This window comes from Podarcis tiliguerta, assembly GCF_965153285.1.
Source record: "Podarcis tiliguerta genome assembly, chromosome: 9".
NCBI lineage: Eukaryota > Metazoa > Chordata > Lepidosauria > Squamata > Lacertidae > Podarcis > Podarcis tiliguerta.
The window spans coordinates 64767984-64787268 of record NC_139542.1 but is presented as its reverse complement, the minus strand read 5'-3'; the positions used below and the strand labels follow the sequence as shown (position 1 = coordinate 64787268).

Below are 19285 nucleotides of genomic sequence, written 5' to 3'. Positions count from 1 at the left end.
GAGCCAACCAGGCAATTCCATCAGGCGAAGACACCACCTATTAGGGACATATAGTGAATTATTTAAATACACATCGACCTGTGCTGATGTGTACCACAACAGGCAAATTCAGCACGATCTTCCAACGCTTAAAAGTGCATGGGAACTCTGTTGTAATAATCTTCTGCCCCGTTTTGTTTAAAATAAATGATGCTATTATGAAATTTGAGTAAAAACATGATGCTATTATGAAATTTGAGTAAAAACATAAAAAAATAAAATTTATCATTCTCACATTTTGCTTTAAGTAGGGTGAGAAGGGGTTTTGTTTTGTTTTTTAAAAAATCTTATTGGGTTTTTATAGCTTCATAAGAACCTTTTAGCTATAGTTAAATTTTAATAATGAGAACATTCCTTCTGGTTTATCATCCACTAAACTCACAGCATCAGCCTTGACTCCACAGACTTGCAGGAAACCGATTGACTATTGAAAATCAAGTATTAGATTCTTTGCTGTATATACAAATTTGTTTTGTATTTTGCAGAGCTGGATGTGAAAGGCAAAATACTCCGTGTGACAAAAGGATTTGGAAAGTTTGTCCTCTTGCTTGTCCTGCTCTACTTTTTTGTCTGTGCCTTGGATGTGCTCAGCTCAGGCTTCCAGTTAGTAGGAGGTAGGAAAACACTTTCATCATGGTTACCTAAGTCTCTGTTTCTGTAAAAAGGATCTTGTTGAGTTAAGCCTCACCCCTCCAGAAGAGCCCACTTCAAACAGATGAACAGAAAAAGAAAGTGTCAGTAAATGAATGCTGACGCCCCTTTATTTGCAAAGGCACCTTTTGTTTTCAGCATTCCAAGGGGGTGTTGACATTGCTTTATTTTAGCTTCAGGTATTAGTCTCGGATGGTATAGATGCTGTCAGTCACTGGGATGAATTACAAGTCAAGCTAGACTGTTCTATGGAACCTTACAAAGGCATTATGTAGTGTGATATTTTGTGGGTAAAAGAGGGACTGGGGAAACCCAGCCAGATGAGTAGGGTATAAAAAAATAAATTATTATTATTATTATTATTATTATTATTATTATTATTATTATTACCACTTTACAGATTCATGACAAAGGCAGTGAACACACACACACACACACACACACACACACACACACACACACACACACAATATTCTACGGTTCTATATAGTGATACCTTTCCCAAAACCCTACAACTGCTGTCAGAAAGGAGAAGAACAAGGTCTACTGTTCGTTGCTGTCAGTAGTACTTGGACAAGGGATCTCCCACACATCTGCTTGACCCATGCCTAGAAAGTACGGCTCCAAGCAGTTTTCCCCTTGCCCCTCTCCTTTCTAAGGGAAAAACTGCTCTTTAGCAATAGATAGGAACAAACAGCAATCTGGGGGAAACCCAAATGGCTGTTTGCTTCGATTGAGCACCAAAGAGTGGTTTTACTTAGGGGAAAGGAATGGGAAAAGAGGAAGTGTCGATATAAGCCCGAAGTCAGGCTTCCTCAAACTTGGCCCTCCAAATGTTTTTGGCCTACAACCCCCATGATCCCTAGCTAGTAGGACCAGTGGTCAGGGATGATGGGAATTGTAGTCTCAAAACATCTGGAGGGCTGAGTTTGAAGAAGCCTGCCCTAAGTCTTGGGGTGGTTTTGCCTTTGCATCAGAGCAAGCAGTTATTTTCTCTTCCTTACATGAATGAATGGCAGCCAAAATATTTTATACAGGAGGCATAAGAGTTGGGTTGTCTGGGGGGTGGGGGTAATCTCTATTTAATGGCAGATGAAATACCTTCGGTGAGTCAATAATCACCCCTGCCACAAAATGCAGCGCTGCCCCCTGGCTTCTTCATCCTGCTCATAAAAAGCACGACAGAAAATTGGAAACTGGGTTTTCTGCATATAGGTCTTCTTCTTCTTTGGCGACCACTCGTAGCCAAGTAAGATTGTCTTCCATAAACACGGCTTTAACAGTGAGTCCGTAAGTGACCGTGGAGGCCAATTCTGGATCCACACATCCTTCCACAGTGGGGACATGTGTTTCTGGTTGGGAGTTGATCACGGTGAGGGTTTGCCAAGGGTGCCTTCCTCTTAGCATGTTTCTCCCTTTTGCCCTGAGTTTGAGCGTCTTCAAAGCCCATGACACCTTTGGTCAAGGCTGTTCTCCAATTGGAGTGACCGCAGGCCAGTGTTTCCCAGTTGTCGGTGTTTATACTACATTTTTTTAGATGTTGGAACCATTTAGAAGTTGGAAACTGGGTTTTCTGCATATAGGTAGCAATTATGTTATTCAAAGACATAATCTATCTTTTTTGTAGGCAAAGCAGCAGGGGACATCTTCAAAGAAGGCTCCGTGTTAGCAAATCCTCTTGCAGGCGTAGTGATCGGCCTTCTGGTGACAGTCATGGTGCAGAGCTCAAGCACGTCTTCATCCATCATCGTCAGCATGGTGTCCTCTTCAAGTAGGTTAATGGTACAAAGGATTGGTAGTTAATGGATATTTTAGTTGAAATTCTTGCATTGCAGGGGGTCATCCCTTGGGGTCTCTTCCAACTCTACAATTCTATGATTATAACAGCCATACGAGAAATATGTAGAATAACTAAGCAAGTATTAGGCATCACCCCAGAATTGGCCCTACTAAACATCTTCCAAGACAACAATGCCCATTTACACCACAAAGAACTCATAACCCACCTACTTTCAGCAGCCAGAAACACCATAACCAGACACTGGAGAGACCTGTCAGGAGTAAGCATGGACCAATGGTACCAAATAGTATGGGAAACAGCCCTACTAGAAAAATTAACCAAGAAACTGAAACTGACACGGGAACAAACAGAAGAAGACGCATTTACCCCAGTATGGCTCCCCTTTATCACATACACAGTCCAACAAGACAATGACAATAATCCACCAACAGCATACAAATCAGTATGGCTAACCTGATCCAAAACACCCACCCATCCCACTCACACACGAAAACAAAGATCACCACAGCCAATCACAAACAAACAACCACACCCTAGGCCAACCCCAACCTCTCTCACCACCAAAGAAACATAAGCGAACAGCAGAGAACCTGCACGAGCAACGCTGACACCAAACCCTACATACATTAAGCATATTAGAAACATCACCACCCCACTCCACCCCTTTTTTTCTCCCCCTAATGTCTCAACAAATGAAACAGATTTATAAAAATGTTACATGGAAAAAAATACGAGAGACATTACACATACTTGTGTAAAACAAGAAAATCTTTAATTAAAAAAATAAATAAATAAATTCTATGATTATAGATTTGTGCAGGTCATCCTGAAAGTTGTGCACACACAAATATAGAGAGCAAAGGGGATACTGGAAAAACATTTTCATAAAAAACTACTATGGGAATATCATATTGGAAACAGTAACGGACATTGTGTTTGGTGTGCCTTTCCCCGTTGTAAAGATAGGAGGAAGTACACCTGACAGAATGTTGCCTTTCTGCGCAACTCTTTTCAGTTGTGTGAGACTTGGTCTGGATTTTGTAACCTTGGGTAGGAAAGGACTCTTAGGAGCAATGTTGTGGGAAGAGCCAAGGTCAGTCTGTGGTTGCAGAGCCTATATTTCAATCATTTGATCAAGGGGGAGGGGGGGAAATGACAGGGGAAAAGGCAACCCTGCAAGTCTAAAATATAAGACGTCAATAACCTGTTGGAAACTGGGTTGTAATGTTTTGGCAGATGACTTAGCTGCGAACACCACTGTGATGTCCTTTAGCCATGTCCTAAACTCAATGGTTGGTGCTTTCACCATATTCTGACCAGTGCAAAACAAGCTTTCTGATCCTCAAGTTAGTTACTTTTGTGTCTCAAGAACAAAGGAAGGTCCTAAGTTGGTTCAATGTACTGTAGATGCCAACACTGCGCAACCCTTCCATTTTACATCTTCTGTTGCTTCCAATATCTTGCAGTACTCAGTGTTCGGCATGGAATTCCAATCATGATGGGAGCCAATATTGGGACTTCCGTCACAAACACCGTTGTGGCGCTCATGCAAGCTGGAGACAGGAACCAGTTTAGAAGGTACCAGTGTTTTAAACTTAAGCTACAATCAAATATAGGAGCAGGTTGTGATATTTAACTGTAGAAATTCCCAAAATGTATGCAATGACATTTTTATTTATGCTGCATTACAGTGTTGCATGATATTCTGTGAAACCCCCTGAGATCTTTTGATGGAGCATGGTATATAAATTTGATTAAACAGTTTCTTTTACTGGACAGTTGAGAAAAACACTGATTGCTTCCTATATTATCTATAAAATTAAAATAGTAAAAAATAAAGTACGTCACTCTGTTTTCCACCTTTCTCACCCTACCCTCAGTGGCTACATGCTTAAGACAACGCCTCTTAGCACACAAGAATGCATTATTCATCTGCAAAATGTGCAATAATCAGGCTAGATGAATATTGGTTGAAGCCTTGCAGCAGTACTAATATGCAGGGGTGAGGTAAAGGTAAAGGGACCCCTGACCATTAGGTCCAGTTGTGGCTAATTCTGGGGTTGCGGCGCTCATCTTGCTTTATTGGCCGAGGGAGCTTCCGGGTCATGTGGCCAGCATGACTAAGCCGCTTCTGGTGAACCAGAGCAGCGCACAGAAACGCTGTTTACCTTCCTGCCGGAGCAGTACCTATTTATCTACTTGCACTTTGACGTGCTTTCGAACTGCTAGGTTGGCAGGAGCAGGGACCGAGCAATGGGAGCTCACCCCGTCACGGGGATTCGAACTGCCGACCTTCTGATCGGCAAGCCCAAGGCTCTGTGGTTTAACCCACAGTGCCACTGAGAGGTAGCACAGCAGGGGAAGACTTTGTGGTCTTATTTAGATGAATGAACTTTGGGTTGTTCCTGTGTCCATATGACTGCTACACCTTGTGTTGTGGAGCATGTGCTCCTTTCATTATCTGCGCATCAGTGCTGCTTGTTTGTGTATTGTGCCCTGGGATTGTGAGATTGACGTCACAAATAAATCTTCTTAAGCCAAATCATATCTACCCTACATTTGTACAGTAACCTTTTAATACAGTCCTTGTCATAAAACAGTGTTGTGAGATTGGTCGTTATTAATCTTTTATTACTGAATCCAAGAATTAATAATTTGCCTGGTGGTTGCTTGGGAGTCCTCAGAGTTTACCTGATGGGGTTTTATCTGTTGCTGCACAGTTTCTTAAACTGACTTTGAGCATTGGTGCCATTGCCTCTTGAAGTTGTCTCAGGCTATCTGCACCACATAGCAAACCTCGTTGTGCTTTTCTCTCTGCATATTTGCAAACGAAGCAGACGTTTTGAGACAGGGCTGCTGACTCTGTAAGGATGAGGAGGCCAAACCAAGCACAGTACAGTTTCGGTGCCCAGCCCTACCTGAGCGTGAGAGAGGAGGAGCCGCTGGCCACCCCCAAAATGTGACATCACACAAGCACCACATGCCAGGCACGTGATGTCACAAGAGTGCATTGTGCGACTGGCCCCCCCAATCCTGGGCGCAACTTGGCGCCTCTGTTTTGAAAGCAGCATAAGTTTCCAGGGCTCTCTACTCAGTTGCGAACCAGGACTAAGTAGCACCACTCCTGAGAAGCGGCTTAGTCATGCTGGCCACATGACCTGGAAGTTGTATGCCGGCTCCCTCGGCCAGTAAAGAGAGATAAGCGCCGCAACCCCAGAGTCATCCGTGACTGGTCCTAATGGTCAGGGCTCCCTTTACCTTTGAGCGACGCGGGTGGCGCTGTGGGTTAAAGCACAGAGCCTAGGGCTTGCCAATCAGGAGGTTGGCGGTTCGAATCCCCGCGAGGGGGTGAGCTCCCATTGCTCGGTCCCTGCTCCTGCCAACCTAGCAGTTCAAAAGCATGTCAAAGTGCAAGTAGATAAATAGGTACCTCTCCGGTGGGAAGGTAAATGGTGTTTCCGTGCACTGCTCTGGTTCACCAGAAGCGGCTTAGTCATGCTGGCCACATGACCCAGAAGTTGTACGCTGGCTCCCTCAGCCAGTAATGTGAGATGAGCGCTGCAATCCCAGAGTTGTCCACGACTGGACCTAAAAGTCAGGGGTCCCTTTATCTTTACCTCCTCAGTTGTGAGCCAGGACCAAGTATCACCACCCCTGAGACTTCCTGCCATCTGTGGAAGGCAGGAATGCTCAGCAATAGGAAGCTTGAGCACTGAGGTGGCAAATTTCCTCTCTTGTTCTTAATCCAGACCCTCCAAGTGTCCCTGTGTTCCGGGAACAGTCCTAGATTTACAGAAGTCTTCCCGGTTTCTGATCTGATCCCGGAATGCCCCACTTTCCTTTAGAACTTCCGTAGTTTCATCAGAGAGGTGTTGCAGGGTATGTTAATCTACCGTGATAAAGAATAGATTACTTGCTCCTTTCTCTTAAAAGAATGTTAATTTACCTTTCTTTGGTGTCTTCCAGCATGTGGGTTTACCCTTTTGTCTTCCTATGCTTTTTCTGCAGGGCCTTCGCCGGAGCAACAATCCACGATTTCTTTAACTGGCTGTCAGTGGCTGTCCTATTGCCTATTGAAGTGGCCACGCACTATCTTTATCACCTCACCAATGTCATTATGAACTCGTTTCAGCTTGAAAGTGGGGAAGATGCCCCTCAGCTGCTGAAAGTGATCACTGATCCACTTACAAAACTTATAATCCAGGTAGGCTCTTTTCTCGGTTAGTTAATATTTGCCGAAGCATCTTTAGGTACTCAGATATGACTTGTTCCTCCCTAATAGTATTGTCGTTCTTATGGAGGGAAGGCTTCTGATCAGACGTTATTGTTATTCCCATGAGTTAGAATCTTGTTTTTGAAAAATATTCTTCTCAGAATGTGCACTTTGCTTTCATAGCTTGACTTCAAAGTATAAGAGAGAAAACAGGACCAGTACAGTGGTACCTCGCAAGACGAATGCCTCGAAAGACGAATGCCTCGCAAGACGAAAGAGTTTTTTGTTTTTTGAGTTGCTTTGCAAGACGAATTTCCCTATGGGCTTGCTTCGCAAGACAAAAACGTCTTGCGCTTTTTTCTTAAAACCATCAATGCATTCCTATGGGAAACCGTCAATGCATTTCCTATGGGAAACCGTGCTTCGCAAGACGAAAAATTCACAAGACGAAAAAAACTCGCAGAACGAATTAATTTCATCTTGCGAGGCACCACTGTAGCTGAGAACTGATTATAAATCATCTCTCTCTCTCTCTCTCTCTCTCTCTCTCTCTCTCTCTCTCTCTTACTTGTATTTTTCCATGTATAAGACACCCCCTATTTTTAGGGACTCCAATTTAAGTAAATACGGGGGAGATTACCCCATGTATAAGACAACCCACAGTTTTCCACATAATTCTAAAGTAAAAAAACCCTAGTCTTATACACGGAAAAGTACGGTGTTTCAGTTTCCAGACATAAGAGACATGAAAGCCTTGCAACATTACAATGAAAATAGATTAGAATTGGTTGGAAGGAATCGTGGAGGTGAGCTAAAGCAAGCTCTGTGAAACACAGAAAATTCAGTGCTTGAGCATCCCAAACTAATGGATGAATATTTTCAGCAAAGGGAGTCCACCCCACCAGCCCTGGTCATAGGTTCCAATGTCGAACAGCTGTTAGGGAATTTCTTGCAAGTAGTGCAGATAATCAGTTGCCCCTGGCCAGGTTTTAAATGAGACCATTCCTGTCTGCCTAGCTTGCCCTGGATAGTGTTATTTGGTTCTAGTAGAGTGGGACAAAGAGATGGAACTTAGGAGGAATGTATTATTAAACGATACAATAAGCCAAACCTTATTTTCCATTTGCTTTAACAGCTTGATAAATCGGTGATAAGTGCAATTGCTACAGGCGATGAGGAAGCAAAGAACAAAAGCCTAGTGCTAACTTGGTGCGAAACCAAGACCGAAGTGGTAAGTATTATGTTCCTGTGTTCCATAATGTACCGTATTTTTTGCTCTATAAGACTCACTTTTTCCCTCCTAAAAAGTAAGGGGAAATGTGTGTGCGTCTTATGGAGCGAATGCAGGCTGCGCAGCTATCCCAGAAGCCAGAACAGCAAGAGGGATTGCTGCTTTCACTGCATAGCGATCCCTCTTGCTGTTCTGGCTTCTGAGATTCAGAATATATATTTTTTCTTGTTTTCCTCCTCCAAAAACTAGGTGCGTCTTATAGAGTGAAAAATACGGTACATTAGATATTGTATCATCATTAAATATCATCTGACTACGAACCTTCAGAAGGGGAGGCTTCATCCAGCCTCAAAAAATAATAATTATATATATATATATACACACACACACACACACACACACACACACACACACACACCGTATTTTTCGCAATAGATCATTACAAAAAAAATCCCTGAGATCTTTCCCAGTCTGCATCTGTACTGGAATTGTTTTAAATACATTATTATTATTATTAATTATTATTTCATCACATGTTTGGCAACGCTGGGCTCCTTTGCAGGGAAAGGGTAAGATTACAAGTTTAATAAATAAATGAATGTGGAGCGTTTATTTCATTGGTCTGCTTTATTTGTTGATGTCTAGGATCCAATGAATGTTACTATCCCACCGTGGGAAAATTGCACCTCCCCAGACCTCTGTTGGAGAGATGGAAACTTGACCTGGACGATACGAAATATATCCACCACAGAATATATTAAAAAATGTAAGTAAAACGCCGCTTTCTGTATCTCATAACGTAGAGCTTTTTCGGGCTTTCGAGTCCAGCAGCCCATCTCTGCCCCTTGCATTGTAAAACCTCTTCGCAGAGACGGCACAATATAAAATATTATGGTGATGGCTCTCTTTCAATGGGTGTGATTCGAATGTTGTAGTGGTGCCATTCTGATCAAAGAACGTCAAGTACAGAGTGCAGAAGTAACGAAGCAAAGTTAACAAAAAAAGTCACGTTAACATTTCAAAAGAAAACATTACTAAAGGATGTCAGATATAAAACACACATTGGAAAAAGCATAATTAGCAAGAGAATAAAGTATTACCTTTTCTAATATTAATATTTTACTGAAAGAATGTCAATTATGAAGAAATAAAGTGATACAGAGAAAAAAAGGGGAAGGTGAGGGGGAAGGATGTGTATAAGAAAATATATATATACAAAAATGAACATGGGTAGGCAAACTAAGGCCCGGGGGCCAGATCCGGCCCAATCGCCTTCTCAGTCTGGTCCGCGGACGGTCCGGGAATCAGCGTGTTTTTACATGAGTAGAATGTGTGCTTTTATTTAAAATGCATCTCTGGGTTATTTGTGGGGCCTGCCTGGTGTTTTTACACGAGTAGAATGTGTGCTTTTATTTAAAATGCATCTCTGAGATATTTGTGGGGCATAGGAATTTGTTGATTTCCGCCCAAAAATATAGTCCGCCCCCCAAAAAAGGTCTGAGGGACAGTGGACCGGCCCCCTGCTGAAAAAGTTTGCTGACCCCTGGCATAGAACGTATCTGCTGCTATTGCTGCCAGGCTGCCCATGGCAGTTCAGTGTGGGCAGCGGCTGTGGAAGTTCAGACTTGATGACCTGGGTTTGCACTCAGAGACAGCCAAGACTACTAGTTCTTCAATGCCGGGCATGTCCAATGCGTCGAACAGTTGATCGTGGGATGAATGTTCCTAGATCGTGTGCCTGCCCCCTCAGGGGAAGCAGCCAGTACCCACCTGCTCACCCTGTACCCATCTCTAGGTGGTAGATCACTGCCAGTTTTTATATTGGATTGTAGATCACAACCTACATCAAGTTGGACATGCCTGTTCTAGGCCATCGATGTTGTCAAAACTGCAAAAATTCCAATGCAACGTAAAACATGCAGTGTATCTCATCTATCTGCCCCAATGCATGCCAGAATAGGTAGACCCCTTGGGAAATACAGTGGTACCTCGGGTTAAGTACTTAATTCGTTCCGGAGGTCTGTTCGTAACCTGAAACTGTTCTTAACCTGAAGAACCACTTTAGCTAATGGGGCCTCCCGCTGCTGCTGCACCGCTGGAGCACCATTTGTGGTCTAATCCTGAAGCAAAGTTCTTAACCTGAGGTACTATTATTTCTGGGTTAGCGGAATCTGTAACCTGAAGTGTATGTAACCTGAAGCTTATGTAACCCGAGGTACCACTGTACAGTCATACCTCAGGTTACAGCCGCTTCAGGTTGCATTTTTTCGGGTTGCGGACCACCAAAACCCAGAAGTACTGGAATGGGTTACTTCCAGGTTTCGGCGGTCGCGCATGCGCAGAAGTGCTAAATTGCGCTTTGCAAAGGCGCAGAAGTGCGGAATTGCAAGCCGCGCATGCACAGATGCGGGTTGCGAACGTGCATCCCGCACGGATCACGTTCACAACCCGAGCGTCCACTGTATAGCATTGGTATATTTGGGATGGAAAAGGTTTTTTGGTTATCATTGTTTCCACATGCAGCATCGCCATGGAGGTGAGGGGAGTTGCACTTGCATGGGGAATAACATGCAAACTTGACAGCTCCCAGAGCAGACTAATTGTGTGGTGTGTAACTAAAAATTTTGTTTCTCTCCTCCTCCTATAGGTAATCACATTTTTGTAGACTCAGGTCTCTCGGAAACTGCCGTCGGCCTCATTCTCCTTGCCTCCTCGCTGCTCTGTTTGTGCGTTTGCCTGATACTCATTGTTAAATTACTGAATTCCGTACTGCAAGGACAAGTAGCAAATATTATCAAGAAGACATTCAACACGGGTAACAATCTCTCTCTTTCTTTTTATTACATAGCCTAACAAATAGAAATACGTTAAGCACAATGCATAATGGCTTTTCTTGTCCACAATGCAGTGGAATCAATAAAAGCAAGTGCAACATGTACCAGTGGATCATATATTTTTGTCTCTGGAGGAATGGAATGGTTGTTTTTTTTTTTTTAATAATAATTTTTATTAATTTACAGCAAAACAAAACAAAATATACAATATTTTCACATTCAAATATTCAAAGTCTTTCTTTTTTGGACTTCCTTCAACTTTTCCATAAATCTTTTGTAGTCTTTATTAGTTTACGCATTTCTTGTCCTTTATATTGTCATTGTTTGACTCTTTTCCCTTCGTTTCCTTTAGACAATATCTCTCATATTTTCACAGTGCTCTTTTAAAACCTTCTAGCGTTATTTCGCCTTCACTTATATTTTCCAGATAATCAACAAATTTTCCCCAGTTTTCTGTAAACTTTTGGTCTCTTAGGTATCTAATCTTTCCTGTCATCTTGTCCAATTCAGCGTAGTCTAACAACTTTGATCTCCAATCTTCCACTGTCGGTATTTCTTGTTGTTTCCATTTCTGTGCCAGTAACACCCTTGCCACCGTCACTGCGTACTGGAAAAACTTACTGTCCTTTCTTTTAACCTCTTTTCCTATGATACCTAGCAGAAAGGCTTCTGGTTTTTTTGTAAAAGTATATTTTAAAATCTTTTTCAACTCATTATATATCATTTCCCAGAAGCCTTTCACTCTTTTACATTCCCACCACATATGATAGAATGAACCATCTTTTTCTTTACATTTCCAACACTTATTGCAAGTCTTATACATTTTTGCTAATTTTACTGGTGTAATATACCACCTATAAAACATTTTCATGACATTCTCTGGAATGGAATGGTTTTTATCCAGCTCTCGTCCTGGGTCATAAGTGGCCAGGCAAGCCCATTCTGTCAAATGTCATATTTGGACTTTACAAGGCAAAATCCAAAAAACAACAACAAAAAACACACCTGCATATTTTTATTTTTAACTATAAAGCGCTTAGAAAGTGGTCTGAGGGCTTCCATGGCTCTTTCTCTTTCCCTCTTAAAAATCGTTTGCTGCTGCTTGCCAGGCTTGTTAAAAACTTTTGACCAATAAGTCCCTGGAAGCAACAGTATGCTATGAAGTACCATCTCTCTGTTGGTAATTGTATGGAGAAAAAAACCCAGTTGCTTCTATGTACCTGTGGGGATACCTGTGGATAACCCTGATGCTCCCTAGGTCCCCGGCTGGGGACTGGGGAGGGAGAACGTCCAATGCCTGAGCCAAGGTCTACCCACATTTGAAATTTTAAAAAGTTGTGGCCAATTTAATCCCATAGCACGTTGTCTTGAGTTGTTATTCCACATGATGGGGGGGGGGGGGACAGCTCAGGATCTGGGGACTCCGCCTGTCCATGCAATAAAATGCTGTCAGCAAGCAAGCTAGTTCCACACATTATTTTCAGCATAATATTCTGACTCTTGTGCCCCCTGTACTTCTGTTTTCCAGATTTTCCTTATCCATTTGCTTGGCTGACAGGATACATGGCCATGGTAGTTGGTGCTTTCATGACTTTTGTTGTTCAAAGCAGTTCAGTGTTCACATCTGCTATTACTCCACTTGTTGGTAAGTGTTATGCTGGAAGCATTTTAAGTAACGGTTTTTGGGGTGGGGGTGTTGAATCAGCCTAACTTTCAGCTGCTAAAGTTAGGAGCAAATGAGGTAATTCCAGCTTTTTATATAATACCATGTACAGTGGTGCTTTGCAAGACGAAATTAATTCATTCTGCGAGTTTTTTCATCTTGTGAATTTTTTCGTCTTGCGAAGCACGGTTACCCATAGGAAATGCATTTACAGTTTCCCATAGGAATGCATTGACGGTTTTAAGAAAAAGGCGCAAGACATTTTTGTCTTGCAAAGCAAGCCCATAGAGAAATTTGTCTTGCGAAGCAACTCAAAAAACAAAAAACTCTTTCGTCTTGCAAATTTTTCGTCTTGTGAGGCATTCGTCTTGTGAGGTACCACTGTATATTTTTGTCAGATCTTTTAAATAAACAAAAACAAATCTACATGATAGACCTGCCTAGATCTCTAGTGGTAGACTATGGCATAGAAATGGAAACATTCTCCTCCCCCCTCCTCTGCTCCCCATCTCTTATGACTTGTGGCTTTAGACTGACAGCCCATTGCCATGCTTCCAAAATGGGGGCTTGAAAGAAACAGAGTTTTACTGTAGACACAATCATACAATACAAATATTCTATTCTATGCATGGGACTGCCTTTGATGACAGTTCAGAAAATTCGGCTGGTGCAGAATTCAGCGGTGAGATGTTTTCAGCAAATAACACCGATCCTGGCCCAACTGCTCTGGCTGCAAATTAGTTTCTGGGCCCAATTCAAAGGGCTGGTTTTGACCTATAAAGCATTAAATGGCTCAGGACCATGAAACACTTTGGAGTCTTCAAAATGCCATATGAATAATGATAAAATTCATGTTGTTGTTTTGCCCGTCAACTAGGAATTGGTGTTATAAGCATCGACCGAGCTTATCCCCTAACTTTGGGGTCCAACATTGGTACAACTACAACAGCGATTCTTGCTGCTATGGCCAGTCCGGGGAACAAATTAAAGGCTTCCTTACAGGTTAGTTGTGATTTCTGTTTTATATTATTTCCAAACAGAGAGTAAATGGGAGAATTTGAACATGGTTTTTACTCCAGTCAGGACTCTGCTTTATCTCTTATGTAAAGAACTGTGAGTGTGTTCAAATAGCATAAGACATTTATTTTTATCCAACTAGGAAACATTATTGTATAATGTGGTTTTCAGGACGAAATAATTTCTTGCGCAAGAACAACTGGAAGGGAAAATAGCAAGCACCTCCTTTAGCATTTCCTTACTGAAACTTGCAGACATGGAGACTTTAGAACAAAACATAGCAGAAACTATACATTGCAACCACATGCAACATGTCCCTTCTCCATTACACCTTAGTATAGCATGTTCAAGACTCTACTGGAGCCCCAGGAAAATAAGTATGTAAGTGTGAAATAGGATAAATAGGACGATGTTAACATGCACACCCGAGGCTCGTTCATGAAATGCCAAACCAAGGTCTGATGTTGTGACTAACCTCATGTGTTGAATATTTCCTCCCATGGTTCTTTAACTCAGTCTATCTTTCAGATGGCCATGATTCATTTTATAAAATTATGAATACAGGCTTTAATATGTTGGCTTGCTTTTTAAAACGCACATACCTGGTATATCAGGTATAGCTGTATGTTTGCCGTGGGACAGAGAACAGTTTGGGGAGGTCTCCAGTCAGGAAAATTAAGGGCACCAATCCAACTTGTCCTCCCCATGGCAAGAATTGTTTTATTTCCCCTTGAAGCTCTAATGCCATGTCTAGTTTGGCCCTTACTTTGATTTTGTTTAAATAAATTATTTAATTAAAAAAAAGCTTTGAAAGTCATAAAAGGTAGAATAGTAGGAGAGGATCCAATGAAGGGAGGAAAATAGTGCTTTCAAGGGTATTTGTACAAAAGTCACACTTGTTTTAACGTTCTTCTTTTTGCTTCATTTCATGTCTTTTCAGATTGCTCTCTGCCACTTCTTTTTCAATGTTTCTGGGATTCTCTTGTGGTACCCGATCCCTTATACACGTATCCCAATCCACCTGTCCAAGGTTTTGGGGAACATAACAGCCAAGTACAGGTGGTTTGCTATTTTTTACCTTTTCATCGCCTTCCTTGTGATTCCTGTTGGTGTCTTTGGTCTGTCGGTGGCCGGCTGGGAGTACCTCGTGGGTGTCGGTGTTCCTGTCCTGGTTATCTTTTTCGCTGTGATCATCATCAACTATCTTCAAAAGAAGCGGCCCGAGAAGCTGCCCGAGAAGCTCCGAAACTGGGACTACCTTCCCTTGTGGATGCGGTCCTTGGACCCGTGGGATGATATGGTGGTGTCTACAGGCGCTACCTGCGAAAAATACTGTTGCAAATGTTGCAAACGCCGGGGAGGCGAACAAATGGCAAGCGTGGCGCCGGGGAAAGCTATGGAAGTTCACGAAAACCCAGTTTCACTGGCCGATGAGAAAAACGCCTTTTCAAAGACACCGCAGGCGACTGAAATGAACTTGTCCACCACCCCCTTGTAGCAGAAGACAGGACTTCAACAGCCGAGGGCTCAGGGACAAAAAAAAGTGGGGGGCAAAATGTAAAGGGAGAGGAAAGAAGCGAAGGAGGGAAACGTATGCCATCTTCTTGCACCCGGCGAAAAGTGTGTATTGCTCTGTTGGTAGCTGAACATTTGGGCGAGCAGGCGAGAAGTCAAGTCCAAAATACCAGACACACACACTTAAGGACACATGCAGCCCCGTGGTCTTGTGCACAAACTTGCCTCTAGTCTGCTGAGCCAGGAAGCGGGCCGCAGTACAGTGCTGGAGTGAAGGTCTGACTCTGTGCCATAGCCAGGCCTTTGGGCCTTCCTGCTCCTGTCCAGTACTGCTACAGACCCAAACTGCGTCTGCCACCTGTGGTTGCTCAGCTTCTCATCAGTGGACCCAAAATCAGGTACACAGGGCTTGAGGCAACATTGGTACAGAAGGGATCTAGTCTGTGATTAGTAGCGTTGCATCAAGAACTTTGAGATAGTACCACCTCCCTTCTGGCGGTTTCGAAAGTTAAGGCACAGGGCGTCATAAGAAAATCTTAAAGGTACCAAATTTTTTTTAAAAAAGAGATATATTACTGAAAGAAGCTGGGCGTGTAAGAATAGGAATTTATAATTTTTAGCTTGATGTAGTTTGTGTCTTCTAGCTAGAAATCAGGATAACTTTCCATACCCTCCAGCATTTCTCCAATGAAAATAGGGATGTCCTATTCTATAATAATGATAATAGTCATAATAATAACCATAATTTTATTGATTATACCCCACCCATTTGACTGGGTTGCCCCAGCCACTCTGGGCGGCTTCCAACGTATATAAAAACATAATAAAACATTAAACATTAAAAAAACTTTCCTACACAGGGCTGCCTTCAGATGTCTTCTAAAAGTTGTACAGTTGCTTATCTCCTTGGTTCAGGGATCACCTAACTCCATACCCTCCAACATTTCTCTGTTGAAAATAGGGACGTCCTCAGGAAAGGCGGGACATTCCGGGATCAAATCAGTAAGTGGGACGGCTTCTGTAAATCTGGGAATGTCCCTGGAAAATAGGGACATTTGCCCTGACTTTCTAGGGCACTTGTCTTTCCTGTGCCTGAATTTTTTGAGGATCAAATTCAGAAAGAGAGAACAGTTGCAGGATCTAACCATTACAGACCTGGCTTCCTTCAGACAGAGCACTTTTTCAGAAGAGAGAGCAAAGGGACTTTGGTGGTGCAGAGATTCCCATGGAGGCCCATGTCTGCTCTTGGCAAAATTAAATTGCATAAAAATGGAATGTGATTTAAAACTATTTGCTATGATAACCTTTCTTTTATACCTCATCATAGACAGGGACATAGGAGCTCCCGAGGAATAACCTCCTGTGACCCCAAACTTGGAGCATGGCAAAAACCAGCCTTTCTAAATAGCACCCCAATAACAGAGTGCACCTTGTCCTATGATTTCTGGCTGCAACAGCCAGCATTTATGCAATACATTTTTGCAAGTACAGTCAAACCTCAGTTGTCGAACGTAATCCGTTCCGGAAGACCGTTCGACTTCCGAAACATTCGATATCCGAGACGTGGCTTCTGATTGGTTGCAAGCCTTCCGAAAAACGTTCGCAAACTGGAGCATTTACTTCTGGGTTTTAGGCATCCAGGAGCCAAAATGTACGATGATGGAGCTGTTCGACAACTGAGGTTTGACTGTAGTATCATGCAATATTGCGTTCAGGTTGAGACTAAGACCCCCCCATGGATGAAATTTGCAGCATATGCAAAAAAGCACTTTTGACATTACTGCACATTTTTAGGTCTTGTAATTTTGTAATGAATTCCAGGCCAAAGTGTTTGACAACCTGACGTTTTCCCAAGGGGATTTTTGGAAGGGGCTTATGAGAATCAAACCCTGGAAAATATTATGGGGCAGGGAGTAACATGTCCTAACCATACTGCTGCGTGGATGGAAAACCAAACCATCAGTTGATTTATGTTGCATCTGATGTGCATCATTTATTTATTTGACAAAAAATACTTTGAGATGAATTTTAATTGTTAGCTAAGACTGAGCAGGAAATTTTAACATATACATCTGGCATTGTCTAAGCTTTGATCTCAGGGGATGCACAAGTATGAAGCAGGCATTTATATCTGCAAGATTAAGTAAAAGAGAAGGATTCTTCTCCTCCTGTTGTTCTCATGGGAAATATTTTACCTTTTCCGTTGGGGATCATTAGGGACTTAGAAGTGCCCACCTGTGGACAGACCTTTAAAAAGGTTCAAAAGAAAGTCACTCCCACTTGTTAACACATCAGAGACGATAAAATTATGTTGAAATATGCTAGCTGAAACTCTAAGTCAGAACCAGGCAGATTTATGCACCTTTAAACTCCGTTTTTTCTGCTGGAATGCCTCCCACTGAAATCAGTGCTATTTAAAAGTGCTTAAATTTGTCTACATATTTTCCTTCACTATAATTTACAATGAAAGTCAGAAATCAATCATGCAGCTCAGTTCTATTCACATTTACTTAGACAGTAACTCCTACCACGTCCAGGAAAGCTTAACCATAAGCAAATTTTAACTGAGAAACAGTATTACATTAATTTTTTTTTCAAAAAAGAGGGTTTGGTCCTGTGCGCAGACTTTCTGACACCCTCACTTGCATTTTTGCTTGCAGTTATTCTTAAAGAAGTGGGTTTCTATCTTATAGTTCCACTGATATTTGAGGTTGTATATGGCTTTTATATAACTTAAAGCAGTCACCTGTTTTATATAAGAAAAATATTCAGATTTTATACAATGGCTTGCACCTGGCACAAAGGGCAGAGTCCATCCAACACGAAGCACTTTCAGTCTCATTGAAATTTTAGGCTGCTTGCATATTATTTACCTGGAAGTCAGCTTCACTGATCTCAGTAGAGCTTACTTCTGAGTAGAAATATGCAGAATTGCACTGTTAAGCGTATGCCTTACCCTCCTACTGAATTTGATAGGGCATAATCCAATTGTACCTGTATTCTTTTTATGTAATGTTGTTAATTGCTTGTTTTTTCATGGAAAATGTTGTCTTTATGCTTAATCATTACTAGTTTATTTAACATATTTGTCAGAGAATGTTGACAAACTTATTTTTAAGTGAAACCGTGTTACTCTGCAATAACTCTGGGATAGAGGCAAGCAGCTTATCTGGTTTCTGGATAACTCAGTCACAGACCGTATTATTTGAACCTCATCTACCTCCTTCTCTTTAGCAATATCTACCTTTAGAGGGGGGGTGTCCATAAAAGCTTCTCCATAAAAGTTCTCTATTCCAATATGGAGTTTTTAGGAGGGGAAATCTGATGCTCTGAGGCTAGGGTACACAGATTTGGATGAGGGTCTCAACTTAAAAACACTGAGAGGAGACTGGGCAGAGTTACACTTACAAAAAAGGAGAAGATCATTAATAGTATTGCATTTTTCTTTATGTTTCAACACAGAGCTCCTTTCTTTGAGAGTTGGGAGTCCTGATCTGTCAATTTCACTCTGGGCAGTTTGTCAAACTTAAGGTCAGTTTGTACAACTGGCAGAATAAAGTGATGAAACTTTTCCTGAACTGTAACATTTCATTTTGGATGGATGGTACACATGTGTCACAGTGAAATAAAACCCTCTTTGCACATTGAAAAACAGAATAAGGGAAAAAAAGGTACTGTAGAGACCAAGCTAGATGTGGCAGCAGAATGTCTGCTATCAAGATCTCTGTAGAAACCCAGTTATTTTGAAATGACATAGATAGAGCGGGGCGATATAGCGATAAATTGTCCAATATGGTGTTCAGATCACGATACTGGTTTCAGACAGTTTGAGATCCATTCCAGAGCCAGACATCATGATATATCAGCATATTGCAATATTTAGCTGCTGATATATCGCAATGTTGAAAACCAGATATCGGCCAGCCCTAGACATAGACAGTGGTGTATATGGGTCTAAGGCTAGGAGCAAAAGAACATGCAGAGGTCAGATCCCTGGAAACCAGTTTTCTATCCCACTTGGTTCACTTCCAGTATTTTTGAGGGGAAGCCATGGAGGAAGGAGGGAGGCTGCCAGAAGCTAAAACTTTGGATGTACTCCTAATCGGTACATTCTCCATTTTCTCCTAAATCTACACAATTTCTACAGGTCCAGTTTTAAGCAAACAGATCTGCTACTGGTACAATTTTTTGGGGTCCTAAACTGGTACTTTTATCTATTGCAAACCTTCAACCCTCCACCTCGGTGGAATCTACACATATATAAAAAATGTTATGAAAATGTTTTTTAAAAAAACAACAACAACATGTTTTGACAAACACA

General features: G+C 41.9%; 1 protein-coding gene and 1 long non-coding RNA gene across 3 annotated transcripts in view; one reads left to right on the top strand and one right to left on the bottom strand.

Moving 5' to 3' along the window:
- The window catches only part of LOC310657419, a 98299-nt gene extending 87943 nt beyond the window's left edge, over nucleotides 1–10356 (bottom strand). The window contains exon 1 of the long non-coding RNA XR_014501766.1: nucleotides 9924–10356. This is a non-coding gene — a long non-coding RNA (uncharacterized lncRNA). The remainder of the gene's footprint in view (nucleotides 1–9923) is intronic.
- Nucleotides 1–18542, top strand: part of SLC34A2 (solute carrier family 34 member 2) — a 28719-nt gene extending 10177 nt beyond the window's left edge. For both annotated transcript variants that reach the window (XM_083458214.1, XM_083458215.1), the window contains exons 4-13: nucleotides 525–653; nucleotides 2318–2461; nucleotides 3958–4069; nucleotides 6500–6695; nucleotides 7840–7935; nucleotides 8581–8701; nucleotides 10583–10750; nucleotides 12298–12414; nucleotides 13310–13434; nucleotides 14390–18542. In XM_083458214.1, the coding sequence (XP_083314340.1) occupies nucleotides 525–653; nucleotides 2318–2461; nucleotides 3958–4069; nucleotides 6500–6695; nucleotides 7840–7935; nucleotides 8581–8701; nucleotides 10583–10750; nucleotides 12298–12414; nucleotides 13310–13434; nucleotides 14390–14947 (1766 nt within the window). In that variant the 3' untranslated portion in view covers nucleotides 14948–18542. The remainder of the gene's footprint in view (nucleotides 1–524; nucleotides 654–2317; nucleotides 2462–3957; nucleotides 4070–6499; nucleotides 6696–7839; nucleotides 7936–8580; nucleotides 8702–10582; nucleotides 10751–12297; nucleotides 12415–13309; nucleotides 13435–14389) is intronic.
- Nucleotides 18543–19285: the final 743 nt, after the last annotated feature.